Here is a 15910-nt window from a genome sequence, read left to right as displayed (position 1 = left end):
CTTAGATTTATTTTTTATTATTTAATGTCACATTTCGGCTGCTACCTCGCACACGCCATCGTAGAGGATGCAAAAGGAGGTTTAAGTAATTCTTCTGTAATTCACGTGGTTTGGTTATTACAAATTACTTTAATCTTTGTTGAGCTTTAACAGATAGTTGCAAGGAATTTGTTTAAGTAAAGAATCTGTACAAAGTAACTGTCCCATCGCCAGAGTGCCTCTGTTGCTTTTGAAATCCTAGGGTTCTGTTGCTCATTCTGTACCAGCAAAAAGAAGCGGGCTTATGTTTTAATTGTCTGAAATGCTGAAGCCAAGGACATTCCTGTGAGGTCTGCGCTTGCTTTCAACCAGCCAAAGGCATCATTGGCCGAGGAGACACCTGATCGGATAACCAGTGTCCTTCTTCGAAGAAACGGGATTTTGCATACATATGTTTATATATAATGTATATATATACACATAGGCAAGTAAAGTTAACTTGTGTGAAGCAGTATAAGACCTATTGTCTTTTAAAAGGATTAACAGCTGGGTATTTTATCAGAACAATTAGTCATAAAAACTGGAATTTTATTCCTTTCAGTCTGGAAAAAAGAGTTTTCCTAAGGTGTATCCTTAGCAAACCCGATGCCCTTGAAGGTATTTCAGTGCCAGTAATACCTTAAAGTGAAAATGTGTGGCTGGGAAATATTTTAAAACAGGAAAGCGTCCCTCTAACTAATTTTAACAAACAAATAAACAAACTTGTCCCTTTTACGAATACAGTGTGAATGTTTTTAGCAAGATGGTTATTTGTGACTATTATTAGCCTTTATGTAATAACTCATGCTTCTGTTACATGAACAAAACAGCCGACTAATGGAATAAGGGTTTACTCATGTAATAATCTCTTTATTTATAAATGCCTGATTTTAGCTGGAAAATAATTAGTTGCATTGCATAACAGACACAGAAAGATGAAGGTCTTATTAAGAATTGAAAAGGAAACAAAAATAACTTAATGTCTCTTTTAATTCACTATTTTTCTTCTGTAGCTGCATTAAATTATGGAAATATTATTTTGGAAGTGATGCATAATTGTAAAAAAAAGAAAAAAATCAAAACACAGCAATTCCAAATGCTTTTCTCCTTAAAGCAAGAACACATAAAGTGCAGGGAAGGATATTTGGAAAACTACTTTGAACAACATGCCTTAAACACAACCTTGAAAACTGCTTCTTTTATAGCATTCTTGTGTAGTTACTTACTGTTCTTAAATTTGTTAAAACAAACTATGAAGCCTTTTAGGTGATTACTGGTTTTTGTGATGCTAACACTATTTATCTAGAATTTGCTTTCACTATGGGTTCACGGCATTTTGCAGAGAAAATCACAACCAAAAAGTAAAAAAAAAGTTTTTCACATATCCAAACTTAGCACATACATTTGAAATCAATGACCACACAGGTCACCTGTTTTACTGAAAGGAGTAACTTGCGTTAACAGGAATGCTTACAAAAACGTCATTTCCATTTTATATAGCTTAAATGTTTAAGGATTTTATGCGCTCAGTTTCAGAAACTCCTCAGTGTCAGCTGTGAGAGCTGGTCCAGGTGGTTCTCTCTGGATGGGAAACCCAGCAAGGAAAAAGTTCCAGTGTGTGGTGTTTTCAAAATACATGACAAATACCTGGCAGGTGTTTTGTTGTTTGTAAACTGTAATGTTTTGGTGGGGGAAATTAACATCAGAAATTCAGGTCTTGCTTCAAGTTCTTTGCTTGTGAGACATTAGCCAGCACTGTGCCCTTGTGGCCAGGAAGGCCAATGGCATCCTGGGGTGGGTTAGAAGGGGGTGGTCAGTAGGTCAAAGAGGTTCTCCTGCCCCTCTACTCTGCCCTGGTGAGACCACACCTGGAATATTGTGTCCAGTTCTGGGCCTTCAGTTCCAGCAGGACAGGGAACTGCTGGAGAGAGTCCAGCGCAGGGCAACAAAGATGCTGAAGGGAGTGGAGCATCTCCCGTGTGAGGAAAGGCTGAGGGAGCTGGGGCTCTTTAGTTTGGAGGAGACTGAGGGGTGACCTTATTAATGTTTATAAATATATAAAGGGTGAGTGCCACGAGGATAGAGCCAGGCTCTTCTCAGTGACAAACAATGATAGGACAAGGGGTAAAGGGATCAAGCTGGAACACAAGAGGTTCCACTTAAATTTGAGAAAAAACTTCTTCGCAGTGAGGGTGACAGAGCACTGGAACAGGCTGCCCAGGGGGGTTGTGGAGTCTCCTTCTCTGGAGACATTCAAAACCCGCCTGGACATGTTCCTGTGTGACCTCACCTGGGCGTTCCTGCTCCAGCAGGGGGATTGGACTAGATGATCTTTTGAGGTCCCTTCCAATCCCAAACATACTGCGATACTGTGACATTATGGATGACTGGAAAATCATGAGGATTAAGACTTCAAAGATGGCAGAAGTGTATTTATCTCCACTGAAATGAAACCAACAGAAGAGCATCTCTCACACAATACAAATTTAGCTGTGTTGGGTTAATCTAATTAACTGTTCAATTTTCCTCTGTAGAGGCAGCCTGAGAAACAATTACAAGCGAGTACCTTTGGCAGTGACTCAGCATCTCCTCAGTGGTGAATAAAGATGTCTACTAGGGATGCCTATTTCCATATTCCCTGGACAGGGGAAAAATAGCTTTTATTTGTGCATCATAACATCAAGAGAACAAAACAGAGCTGTTCTTCCTTTGAAGGCTGCTTGTAACAATAATGTTAACCTTTCACATTGTTTCTGCATCAAAATTAAGCACAAAATACTGGCAACAGTACAGAAGAATGTCACTTCTCAAGACATTTGCCATTTTCCTCCATTGAGCATTTTGTAAAAAATTACCCTTTCAATTAAGGGAGCAGTAATCCCATGTGTGTAGTTAATTTTAAAATCAATGCAACACAGATCAGGCTTTACACCTTCAGCAAAGATACCAGTTAGAACACCTCATTTCCTACTTCATTTTTTCTAAAAAAAGAATAACATTTCCATTTATAATATCATAAAAACATTTGAAAGTATATTGTACACAGTTAATAATTTAATGTTGACATATGCTACACATAATTTCTTTGCCTTAAAAAGGTTTCTATGTAATCCTTGTTTCTACCTGGTATATATAGATGATGATCCAGTAACACGTCCTGAAGTAAGACGCAGAACTGAAACATAACCAAATACTCCCTCACCATGTTAATAGCTCTTAAAATGTACGTAACTTCACTTTCAGAGCTTTCTCATTTTTGTATGCTTAATGTTCAAACTCGGATGTTGATTGGTTGCTGGGTTTGTTTGTTTGGGTTTGTTTTGTTCTAAGACAGTGAACACCTCTTTGTGTATGTGCAGAAGACAGGGTTTGTCAGCCAATCCAGAAGTTACCAAGAGTCTTTGAGTGGCTGAACAGTATCTCTAATTAAAAAATAAATAAATAAAAAGCAACTGGTAGTGATTGGCACCAATTCATCTTGAGGGGTAAAAGACTGAACCAGTGTGGCAATTGTATCTGAGTAAGTGAAACGTGATGGCATCGTGCAGGTCACTGTGGACCTTCTGAGCTGCTGCATCCCAAGTTAGCTGATCTGTCATGCAAGGGGAGGGCAAAAGACACCACGGCTTTCAAGGCCATATTTGGTGGGGAAAAAATAATTTTTACAACTGCAATAGAGATTTCCATCTTTCTTTATTGTAGTTACCTTTGAGAGCTTGGCTGGAGGATCCACGGTAAGGGCACCTGCATTCTAGCAGCCATCACTAGAGATGGGAGAGGTTTTTGTTGCAAAGTTGATTTCAAGATTTAAATGTGTTGTTTCAGATCAGCACTTGGTGTACAATTCTGTTGTGCAGGGATATAAACCATATTCCTTTACTTTCCCAGAAGTCAAATGTTCCCTTCTTCAAAATATGTATATTATGAACTTTTGGATATTTTTATATTTTTACATAAAAAGGTATTTACATAGACTGTATATAATCCGCTTGAAGTTGTCTTATGCTAAGGGAAAAGCTGAATAACATTACAGTTATTTGTTAGGTGATGCCAGACTGGGTGAATCTTGACTGAAGGTGCAAGAAGGCAGACAGTGCCCACTGTGTATTTTCAGAAAAAAAGTTTCTCAGTATACAGAAATTCACATTATACAGACACAATTTCAATACATTTATGTGAATTATGACAACACAGAACACTTTCAATATTTCTCAGTCTTCAGGTGATTTATAAAATGCTAAATGTGATACCAGAAATCAAGCATCTATGAAATATGCACAAAGACAAGGTAGAGGTTTAGGACTGCAAAACACTAAATGGAAAGGAAAAACAGACTTGAGATAGCGATACTTTAAAAAATATGCAACAGCTTGGAGGCAAAGGCATGTGTCTCATCTGTAAGAAATTCAGTCCTCTGCTTTGAATTAAGCAAAATGAGGACTTGGGTCTCCCTGGCGAGTATCATAGATGTCAGATTTTTTTTAGGTACATATGAGCAGGACAGAGCTCTTACCTTGCTGCCAAGTGTGTGTGTGAAGTGTTCTCGCTGATCAGGACAACATCTGGGTGAGTGTCCCACTACCTGTATCCTGTCTTGAAAATAAACCCAGGGCTGTGACTGGGGAGAAAGACCCCGCGTGACCCAGAGATCTGATTTTTGAGAGTCTGGAACTGCAGAAAATAATCGGACCCCAATGTAGATACAGCTTCTGACTTTTTTTGTTTGTTTGTTTTAAATAAGCAGATTCCAGCAACTGAATAGCTTGAGAAGCCCAGGTTGATTGACAGGCCTAACTGACAGCGTGAACAGGGTTGGGTCATGGTACATGAGATAACTCAGGACTTCTTGCTCACCATGCTGGCTCCTTGACTCTCCCCGGCAGCGTGTGCTGAACTTGGGCTCTCTGGCGGGCTGCACGGCATCTAAAGCAGGCGCCCAGTCCTCAGCTGGGATCTTCTGGGAGCAGCTGTGCATGGAACACAGCTCTGCAACATCAATTCTATTCAGTCTGTGTGTTGTCAGTCTACACGCAGTAGCACCGCTGAAGCCAGAAAACACTGCCTGAGTACACCTGCCACCGCCCGCCCTTTTTGCACACTGGTTGTGTTCAAGATTTCTTGGTATTGCACAGCTCGGACAGAGTCTGTTTGATGTTCAGCATCACACTCAAATGTTTTGTTCCCAAATTCCATGTGTACCACCTTTCTGGCTGGAAAAAGAGTGCATGTTTGGGGAAACCTTGGAGGGATACTATTTCCAACCTAAAATGAGAACTGCAGTGCCTAAGACCCTTTGTGTGTTCAGCCTGTCACAGGTTGAACTTCAGTGCTGAAGTTGAAAACGTGATGAAAACGGTATGATAAATATTCCTAATTTTGCAGAAAGCAGCATCATTAGTTGAATGTATCTTTTCATGTAGTCTCTAAGCTATTTAACTCATTGCAAGGCAGAGAGCCCTACATTGCAGACCTGCCATCTTTTGTGATGCATCATTACTATCAGGTAGTGCAGTGAATTTTGTAACCTTTTAATCCCCTGTTAAAAATTCACTAATTGCTTAATCTGCTCAGTCTGTAATGACTGTCTTCTTAGAAGCATTTTTGTATTTTTGGTCTCCCTGGGGAAAGCAGGTGCTGCTGGTATTAAGTGCTTTTGTCCACAAGAAATCATCCCAGAAACCCTATTTATAAAACTAATATCTGGAACTGGGGGGTGAGGATTCACGTTCAGTGGTGGAAGAAAACCTGGTCTTGTCTGAACAAGATGATCCAACAATAAGGCTCCTGAACCCCGTCTTTCTAGAAAAGCTTGACTTTTGCTCAGAGTAACAGAAGGCATGTTCTCCAGTACTTCTCTAGAACTTGATAACAAAGAGTGAGTTGGAGAAAGAATCTTTTTCTTTCCTATCGCTGGCTTGCTGTCTTCTGCGGTATTAGGACTTGGACTAGTAGTTAACTGAGAATCAGAGCTGTAGTGATTTGCTCCCAAATTTCTTTTCTGGATAATACTGCTGAGGTTTGAAATAAAGCTGATTTGTCCTGAACTGGCATCCTTACCCAAAGGAACTGCACTGGGGTTATGTTTCTCTTCAGCATAAGGAGTCTGAGAGTTTATCTCATCACATGAGAATTTCCTCGATCCAGCTTGATCAAAGGTTTTCAATAAATGAGCAGTGTCTTTTATGTCAATACTTTGGTGTCTGGTGATGAATCTCTTTGATAAAGCAAGGCCATTGATTTTAAAAGAGAGCTCTTCTTCTGGAGTAATATCCTGAAGTTCTTCTTGTAAAGAGGCAATTTTATTCTGGTGAAACAGTGACGGAGAGCTTTTTCTCCAAGGCTCAGACTGAAGCCGCTGCACTTGTGCCAGCCTGGACCCTGCTTTTGTTGAGCTGGATTTTCTCATCGGTGAAACTGTCTGAGATGAGTTGTTCGTGCTTCTTGGATGGTCTAGATCTCTAAAGCTGAAGAGTGCTTTTTTACTTTCATTTGAACTTGAAAGTGGGGATGGAGACGTTTTCAGCTCTATTTCCGATGGGGAAGTACAGGCAGTTGGGGAATGGCATTCCTCTGGGTCTGCAGGAGGCACATTCAGGTACTGCTTTGTTTTCGGCCTTCCCGATGGGGATTTGTCCATAGTGATGATGATGACTTCCTTCCCTCGCGCCTTGCAGGCATTAAGAAGGACTGTCAGGGTCTCCTTGTCTTCGGAGTTTATGGCGTACACAAGCGCGGAGCAGTTGGAGTGATCCTGCAGGCTGGGGTCAGCGCCACTTTTCAGGAGCAGTGACACCACCTCGGGCCCTGCTCTTTCCAGACACGCGTGCATCAAGGCTGTCTTTCCAGATTTGTCCTGTATATTGGGATCAGCCTTGTTTTCCAGGAGGTATTTAACCATTTTTGCCTTGCTGACACTCTGAGAGTCCACATGTTTCGTCCTACAAGCAATCATTAAAGGGGTTTCACCTCTGTCGTTGCTCTCGTTGATGTAGGCACCACCCTCCAGTAACAGCCTGGTGAGGCGAAGGCGGCTTTGGTAGACGGCTCTGATCAGGGAATTCCCCTCTGCTGGCAATTCCATCGTTTCGGTCATCGCAGTTGTCTCACACCTTTCTCGTGGCTGCAAAGAACAATGAGTTTTCAGAGAAAACAAAGAGCCCCTCCTAAAAAAAAAAAAAAAAAAAAGAAGAAAAAAATTAAAAGCATATTTGAATATAATTATAATATTTACAGATGTTTAAAACATGACTGTCACCTTTTTTCTTTTTTTTGACTACTCTCCCTTTTGCACACTCTGCTAAATAAGCTGCCAGAAAAGTTTAATTCTCCACACTCTGATGGCTTTATACTGACTACAGTCATGTGGCTGTGTGACAGCTGTACCTCTCCTGATTTTCATCAGTGCAAGGAACAAGAACTGAATTAATCCTAGAGATTTTTTTTTCAGTAATGAGGTATTCTTTGTTACATTCACCTACTCCTTCTCATAAATAGACAACGCTAAGCACCTAGAAATTAATGAGAAAAAGTTCACAGGTCTTAGTAACTATGGAAAGCAATCATTGTAGTATATATTTTTTCCTAAGAAGGATTAAATGGCGGAAAAATAAATATTAATATATTTTATAAGAGTCATTACGTTTGTGGAAGTACACTACCTTCCTTGTGCTGCTTTGAAACAAACTTGTCTGAGTGAAACAACCTGTCCCACTCCTTGTGGGGGTCCATGGGCTGAGAGTAGTCTAGTATTTGGGCATGCAGAGAGTATCGACTCCAAAACAAAATAAATGCTCAATAGCATCAAAGAAAATACAGAGGCTTCACACACACAAAAATAAGAGCTTAATGTGGTATACATAATGAAAGGTCTTGTATGAACATACACCTGCAACCATGGAAGCAACACAGTTAAATTACTTTTATGTGCTTGTTTACCCACATGCAGGGAAAATCTTTAGAGAAAAAAAAAAATTAACATTTAACAGTTTGCAGGGCAGTATAATTCCAAGACAACATTAGAAATGGATATGAAAATTACATTTTATTTAGTGTATTTCTAAATAAAAACGTTTAATTAGTTTAACTGCAAAGGAAATTAACAGAGACTCATTTTTATTTACCATTGAAAGCACTACTAATGTTCTGGTGAATAACTCAGGAGCAATAATTTTGTTGGTTTTCTTCAATATTGGAGCTTTGCTTTGAGTTCCAAAATCAAAGGATTATATCAATGTTGCTTGTTCTGAAAGTCCAACAACCAAACAAAGACAGCTGAAATACCTGTGACATATTTTATTAGAGATCCCTCCCCACTCAGTGTATTTCACTCCATAGCATCATGCTCTGCAGCTACTGGTGCTTTTGCTAAGCTGTGACATTCAGTGGCTTACCAGTCACAACGCAAACAGCTAGATCAATGTGTTAATTAAGTATTTAACTATAATTCAACATAGTAGTTTGTTGATGGGATGTAACAATGGTCATGCGTAGCACATGTTTGGGTAAGGTATCTCGCAATATTTCATATGTTAGAAAAACAAATAAACCACAAACAAAAACAAAACAAACAAACAAGGAGACAAACACATGAGATTAACTGGTTCATCTTTGGTAGCATTTCTGGATTTATGGCCCTCACAAAGAATGTTCATTGTGTACATATGACTGCAGTCCTGTTCTGAGAAATTAAGGAGGATGAAAAAGGGCCAGAACTTCCCTGTCTGTCGTCACGACAATAAACATCCCAGTTCTGACCAGTGGTGAGAACAGAGGCACCCCTGTGGTACTATCACCTTCTTTTAACTAGTTGGGTTTGGTTTTGGTGGTTGTTTTTTGTTGTTTTCCCTTCTGTCTTGATAAAAGTTCTTTTTATTTTCTAAGTAATTGCATTGCAATTACTGTAAGGATTCATACCATTATACTGAAAATACATGATTCAGTAGTGTCTATCACAGCTTTCACTGATGTCCAAATCGCTGTTATGAAAGGCATATTGTTGATAAGTAACATATTCAAGATTTTGAGTCTTCTATAAAAGTAGCCAATTAATTTGTGCATTTAGACTTCCAGAAACAAACTAAAGAGAAATATATTTCAGCACACATGCTGGAATTCTGCTTGTGTTCTCCCTTGTTTTTGACTTACCTGGAAGTCATCAGTGATTTTACATTTCTTTCATATTTATCTAAAGCTCTCACAATACTTAACTGCTTGCTTTACTAAAGTGATGGCATATAGCACTTCCTACACAAATCTTTTTATCTGTTGAAATACTTCTTATGGAGAAAAAAAGATATTAAACAGGCACAGAAAGAGAAGAGTGATAGTTCAAGTCATGTAGCAAGTCAATGCTAATGACACTGTTTTTCTGACATCACATCTGATGCTTCCAATTGCTTAAATTCACCATCTCCATAGACTTTACCAGGACTATTAATGTGAGGCTAGAGGAAGACTAGTGAGGCCAATAGTTAATGCTTGGAGCAATTTGTGTAGCCAAGACGTTGCATGAACCTGGCCTGGAGAAAGGCCAAGATGCTTTTGTGCAGGTAGGTCAGCAGTTCCAGCAAGCTTGAGATCTCACCAGGGCTTGCAGGTGTTAATAAATTCTATTTCAGAAATCCAACTAATGGTTATATCCACAGGCTGGGGCTGGCAGGTCTGCAAAGTAGAGTGGCTAATCCCTGAAAGAAGGAGAACAGGCACCTGTGCTGCCTAGGTCCAGCCATGTTATTTATAGGTTGATTTACACTTTGCACTGCAAGGGAGAATGGAGTAGCATGGAAGGAAAGCGGAGAAAGAAATATAAAGCGGAAAATGCACAGGCCACACCAGGACTGGGTACAACCTGCTCAAAAAAAAGACACAGCTAGTTATTTAGAAGTGAAAGATCTCAGTTCAGGCAGATTCCCTAAAAGACTAATTTATCTGATAATTTGTCACAGATGGATGCTAAACAGATTGGTATTATAAAACATCCCTAAATCTAATTAACTGTGATGTTAAAACCACTCCATGTGTTGCTGAGGCATCAGGAGTGACACAGCTGCTTTTCAGCTGTGAAGGTAAAGTTGTGCCAAGAAAGCAGTTTGACGAATGAAGAACTATGCAACCCAGTGTTTGACACTGAATCATGAACTGGTCTTTCAGATCAACCACAAATGCCTGGTGTTCTTGTACAAATGATATTCCTGGAACACTCTGTCTAGGAAGAGCTTAATTTAATTTTATTTTCAAAAAGCAATACTGTCCTGGAAAATGCTCCGACATGAAGTAGCAGAAAGCACCTTGTAGTATGAAAATCACGTTTTGAAGTCGACAATGATTTGTTTCCGAGAAGTAGATAGCCAGCGTTGTGGATTTGTGCTGGGTCCTGTCCTGGGGGACAGGGCAGGCTCACAATGTAAGAGTGATATCCCAGAGTCCTCTTCTGATACAGGTCCTGCTGCCATCACAGTGGGAAAAGCCACTAACCCTCAAAAAGTTTCAGCACTTCTTCCTCCAACCCTTCCTTCTTTATTTGTAGATATCATTTAATTACTATGAGAACCTCTCACAGTGCTTTATTACATCTAACAGCGGAAATAATCGCAAAATTGAGGGGGGAAAAGCTGATCAATGTTATAAACAAATAAACAACATTTTCACTAAGTAATGGAGTGCTATGAATCAATGCTCTTGCAAAATACTCCTCACTTTTTCAATGTGAAAGCCAAATTCTGCGTCCTCCATGCCTCAGCACTCAGTTACACAAACAAGCTTCCACACATAGCAGGGTTTAGAGCCTAAAATCAGAAAGAGATGCTTACACACTTAAAGAGCACAAGCTTTTACAGATTTTTGTGACTCCTCACATCCATGTTAACCCTGTAAAATATCTCAGACAGTATAATGAGAACTCTGAATTCCTACACTGTCGTAAACATGTTGAAATTTATCACATATGAGACTAACTTTTGATTAAAAAATAAACATTCTAACACAGCCAAAATTTCCTCACCTTCCCCCGAAGTTGCCAGAATCATGTCCAGTTGTGGAAAACCAGACTGTAAAGTGCAATTTTCCATAGTGAAGCGCCCATCTCTTCAGCCTCACGTTTTCCCAGGATTAACTGCAGGACGGTCAGGATCATTTCTCACCCATCTTCTCACTTAGGATCTCCTGCGTCTGTACTTTCTGGGAAAGTTCGGAGCAGTCCAGCCAGCTCATTAAGTATCTGTTCCCTGCCACAGCATTCATCATCTTTCCGAGCGCGCTTTCTCATTTGGAGGTGTTTCCCACAGCAGTAATTACTGCCGGGGGTGGCTGGAGCATGGTGGGGACCACTAGGAGAGGAAAGTTTTCACTGAGGCTCTACATTAAGGTCGATGTTGTTGCTCACTCCTGTTTCACAGCATCCTGACTTGTAACCTAACGGCTCTAACGTTTTTCCTGAGGGAGATCTGGAAAAAAAAAAAAACAACAGGGACGAGCAACTTGTCTACAGAGAAGTTACAGAGAACACACCTGAAAAATATAAAGGCAGGCTAAAAGAGTAAGCATGTTAAGGGCTTTTCCATTAAAAACTCACCAAGAAAGAACGGTGTTTGAACTAAGAGCCCGAGAAAAACGCTTTGCAAGCCAAACACGCACGAACAGACCTTCATCCACCGACCTGAGCCCCTCCTCAGCATCCTGCCCACCCTAACGAGATGTAAAACGTTTAAAAATAAAATTAAAAAAAACGCTCGTGTGTGGAAGGGCGAAGACCAGGCGACCCCGCACCCGGCAGAGGTGCCGGGGCAGCGTTTTTACCTGTCGCCGTCGGCAGCGTCCGCTGTCCCCGCCTCAGCGCCCGCCGGGCGGGACGGGCCGCCCCCCGGCAGCGCCCCGGCAGCGCCCCGGCAGCTCCGGGCGAGGGCAGCGCTCTGTGAGCCCGCACGGCTCCCCCGAGCCCGGAACCGCCGCTCCGCACACGGGCAGGGCGGGAAGGTCCGCGGCCGCCAACACCCGCCCGCCCCCGGGCGATCGCGCAGGAGGCGGCGGCGCGGCCGCGGGAGCGCGCAGGCTGAGGAGAGCAGCGCTGAGGGAGGCGAGGGGCGGCCCCACACCCGCGCTCCTCACACCCCCTCACGGCCGCTCCCTTGCCCAGCTTCACAGCCCCCTCAAACCCGCCGCAAACCCGTCACACAAACCCACACGCCCCCTCATGCTCACCACCATCCACTCTAATACCCCTCCTCACACCCCTCACAGACAAATTCACATCCAGCCCGCCCTTCACACATCCTCACCAGCCGCCTCACAACCCCTCACACCCACTTCCACGGCCTCTCACACCCTCAGCACCCCCCACCGCTTCACACACACCTCCTCACCTGCTCACACCCACTGCCTCTCACACCCCGCTATGTTCCCAAATCCTCCCTCACACCCCTACACCCCCCACACTTACACACCGTTACACCAACCCACCATCTCTCTCTCTCCCACATGCCTGCACCTCCTCACCCCCATACACACCTTCACACCCACTCACACCGCTCTGACACCCTCACACCCTGACCTCATCACCTCCACATCCCCTCAGCATGACACCCACACGCGTCCCCACACCCTCACACCTGCACACAACCCCGACCCACGGCACCTCCAGTCATGTGAAGAGCGTGACCACCACCCCTCACAACACAGACAACACCGAGACGTGTTCCGCTGTACTCGTTTACCTGCAGTGAACAACAGAAGGGACCCACCTAAGACCTTCCTTCATCACCTCGCTGCTCTCTGCCAGAATAAATTTAACCGTGTGAAAAGGAGTAAGAGGAAGGTGAGCCCAAAGAGGTTCTTCCTTCAGGTGTCTTCAAGTTGTACCCTACAATAGTCCCCAACTGCTTGGGACAGCAAAACTGCCAAAAAGGGGAAAGATAGAAAGATAGATAGAAAGATAGATAGATAGATAGATAGATAGATAGATAGATAGATAGATAGATAGATAGAGGAGTTGGGTCCTATCTGCTTGCAGCAGGACTGGGAGGTTCCGGTTTTCTCACAAGGCTTCTTCATTATCACACAACCCTAAATCCATCCAGCTGGTTAATTTTTTTATTCTAATATCATTTTTTTTCTTCTGCAGGAGTACTCATGGACTCTTTTGGAGATGGAGGCCCCCACATCAATATGCCATTACCTGATACCGTGGTTTGTCTCTGCTGCTTGTCCCATGCCAGAAGCAATCTGGTCAAAGCCCGACAGGAGAGTCATTCTTGCTTGACATTTAACATTGCCCACCATCCAATGAACCCAGCAGCAATAAGTCTCAGTTCCTGGGATTTTCTTGCATGGCAGACATATGAAAAGTTAATCCGCAACACCGTTTTAATGGAATATCATTTGGTATGGATTTGTTTCCTGAGAAGTAGTTATGTTTTCCAGAGGGGCTTGGAATCAGCCTCAGCACCCAACAAACTTCAATTAGAAAAAATTTTTCCAACAAAGCCAAGGTGGAGGCTCTTGACCATAAAATCAGAAAAAAATTGCAAAATTCAAAGTTCCTGTCAAATACTAGGATGAATTTCTTCTCACAGCTGCCACATAGCATTTCTCTGAGGTTATCTTAGTGTCTTGGGACCCATTTTTCTAAGCTCATTGTCTCATAGAACTTCTGTTTCTACTAGCCACTTTCAGGTTACTACTAAAACCCTATGAAATTTAGAAGCAAAGTGAAAGAGCCTCCTTGATTTTCATGCAAGTTTAGGACACCTTTATAGAATCACAGAATGGTTGACATTAGAAGTGACCTCTGGAAGTCATCTGGTCCAATACCCCCTGATCAACCACGGTCACCTAGAGCCACTTGCTCAGGCCCATGTCCAGACATTTTTTTAATGTCACCTGCAAACTTCTTAAGGGTACACTCTGCACCATCATCCAGATCATTAATGAAGATGTTAAGCAGGACTGGACACAGTATTGACTCCTGGGGTACAGCACTCATTACTGACCTCCAACTGGACTTCATGCCACTGGCCACCACCTTCTGGGCCTGGTTGCTCAGCCAGTTTTCAATCCACCTCACTGCCTGCTTACCCAGCTTATCCATCAACAGCTTCTCTACGTGGATCTTCTGTGAGGCAGTGTCAAAGACCCTACTGAAGTCCGGGTACACAACATCCACTGCTGTCCCCACATCTAACAGGCCAGTAATTTCATCGTAGAAGGTCATCAAGTTGGTCAAGCATGACTTCCCCTTGGAGAAACCAAGGTGACTACTTCTGATCACCTTTCTGTGCTATAGTCTCGTTTAGCTGTTTGGTGCCTCTGATGATGCTTACGCAGCATCCTTAAGCACATCTGTGAGTGACAGGATTTCCTGCTGATATCGCTGATATTCCAAGGATGTTTTCTTGGAGTCCTGACTGCCACAAAAGCATAGGCTGTGACAGTTCTGCACAACATTTTGGCTGCCTTTTCACGTGCTAACTTTTTGTGGTGGCAACACGTGAACGATGCAGTGCATAGAAATGGGACCTGCAGCAACCATCTCATTGCCCTCACAAACATGGTTACTTGTGGGGGCTGTAGTGCTGTTGTTGTGCAAGGTCCTGTACTCATCTATTTAACAAAGCAGCTGCTGCCTCAAAGACATTGTTGTCTTAGCATATAATAAAAGACAACAGGCGAATCCAGCAAGCAGGGGAGCTGAGGGCAAAGTAACAGCAAAACAATCCATCATGCTCAGTATAATAAGTAGTACTCACAGAGCACCAGCATCCTTGATGTTGTGAAGGGCTTTTTTAGGCACCAGAGAAGTTTCCAGGAGGAATGTGAAGGAGATTTGTGCTGTTCCACTTTTTAAGAGTGCATGACAGGATCGTTTAGACACCAGCATGACTAAGAGCAGGATGAATCGTATGAATAAAACACTAAGACAAACAACATCCTAAGGGCAGGTTCTTCACTTACTCTTTAACCTTGCCTTTTAAAAGCTGAGTTAGGAGAATGTCCACAGACTTTTTTTCATTATTATTTTTTTTTTCCTCCGTGGACTGATTCTAATTACCTTTGTTTTCCATTACTTTCTGCACCTCACCCACATTGCCAATGCTCAGTCTTTGCCGAGGAGTCTCAGAAAGGCATGTGTATTGAACACCCACTCTTCAGGAAGGTGACTGGTTCTCTCAGACCTGTTTTTGTGTGAATTATATAAGATATGGAGGCAGTGTGCACTTGTGTACGGTTCATCAATTCTGCTGCTGGAGAATCTTCACTTCTGCCGTTTCTGCAGCTCTCTTGTACACTTTCTTATTCTGCCTTCTGTGCTTGCATGCATTGTACTATTGTGCTTATGATAGCCAACACAAATCTTTTACCAAAAAAACCCCAAAAAGTATATGGCATCAGTTCTTAGAAGAGCACTTTTAGGAAGGTAATTAGATTTTTTTTTTTTTTTTGAAATGTCACAATATCCTCCCTTTTTGCTGCTTTTAATTTGATATAGAAACAACTGGTGGTATCAATAAGTTAATTTTTATGTTAACAGTGAAAGAGGGTGGAAAATTGGAGTGGGGATTACATCAATGCCTTGCAAAGTTTATTCTAAAATACAGAAGATGTTTGCATACACACATATTTCTTGGTAACCCTCTTGGGATGTCTATCAACCAAACCCTCTCCTATATTTCACTGACAGCTGGGCTATCTAGATATCTACCAGGGGAAAGTTTTATGGCCACAGAACAATAATATTCATTTTAATTGACTAAAACGTTCCACTACACTGATTCTTGATAAACTTTTGTCCAAATATGGACAGGCAGAGAGCAAAACTACAGAAAAGTACTTGGTTTTCTGGTTTTTGGGCACTATTGACAGCAGCTGGGCACTTCCCTGGCTCCTTGGGGATACTGGGAAT

The 15910-nt window shown here is 42.1% G+C and overlaps 1 protein-coding gene across 1 annotated transcript; it reads right to left on the bottom strand.

Annotated features, from left to right (window-relative positions):
• Nucleotides 1-5557: 5557 nt before the first annotated feature.
• Nucleotides 5558-7111, bottom strand: ANKRD34B (ankyrin repeat domain 34B; the record flags this gene model as incomplete). Its single annotated transcript, XM_082075230.1, has 1 exon — nt 5558-7111. The coding sequence occupies one exon, from the start codon at nt 7109-7111 to the stop codon at nt 5558-5560; it is 1554 nt and encodes a 517-aa protein (XP_081931356.1).
• Nucleotides 7112-15910: the final 8799 nt, after the last annotated feature.

The sequence above is a fragment of the Streptopelia decaocto genome (genome assembly GCF_964273445.1).
Source record: "Streptopelia decaocto genome assembly, chromosome: Z".
In the NCBI taxonomy this organism is placed as follows: domain Eukaryota; kingdom Metazoa; phylum Chordata; class Aves; order Columbiformes; family Columbidae; genus Streptopelia; species Streptopelia decaocto.
The sequence above is the reverse complement of the archived record's forward strand: the minus strand, read 5'-3'. Positions and strand labels throughout refer to the sequence as shown.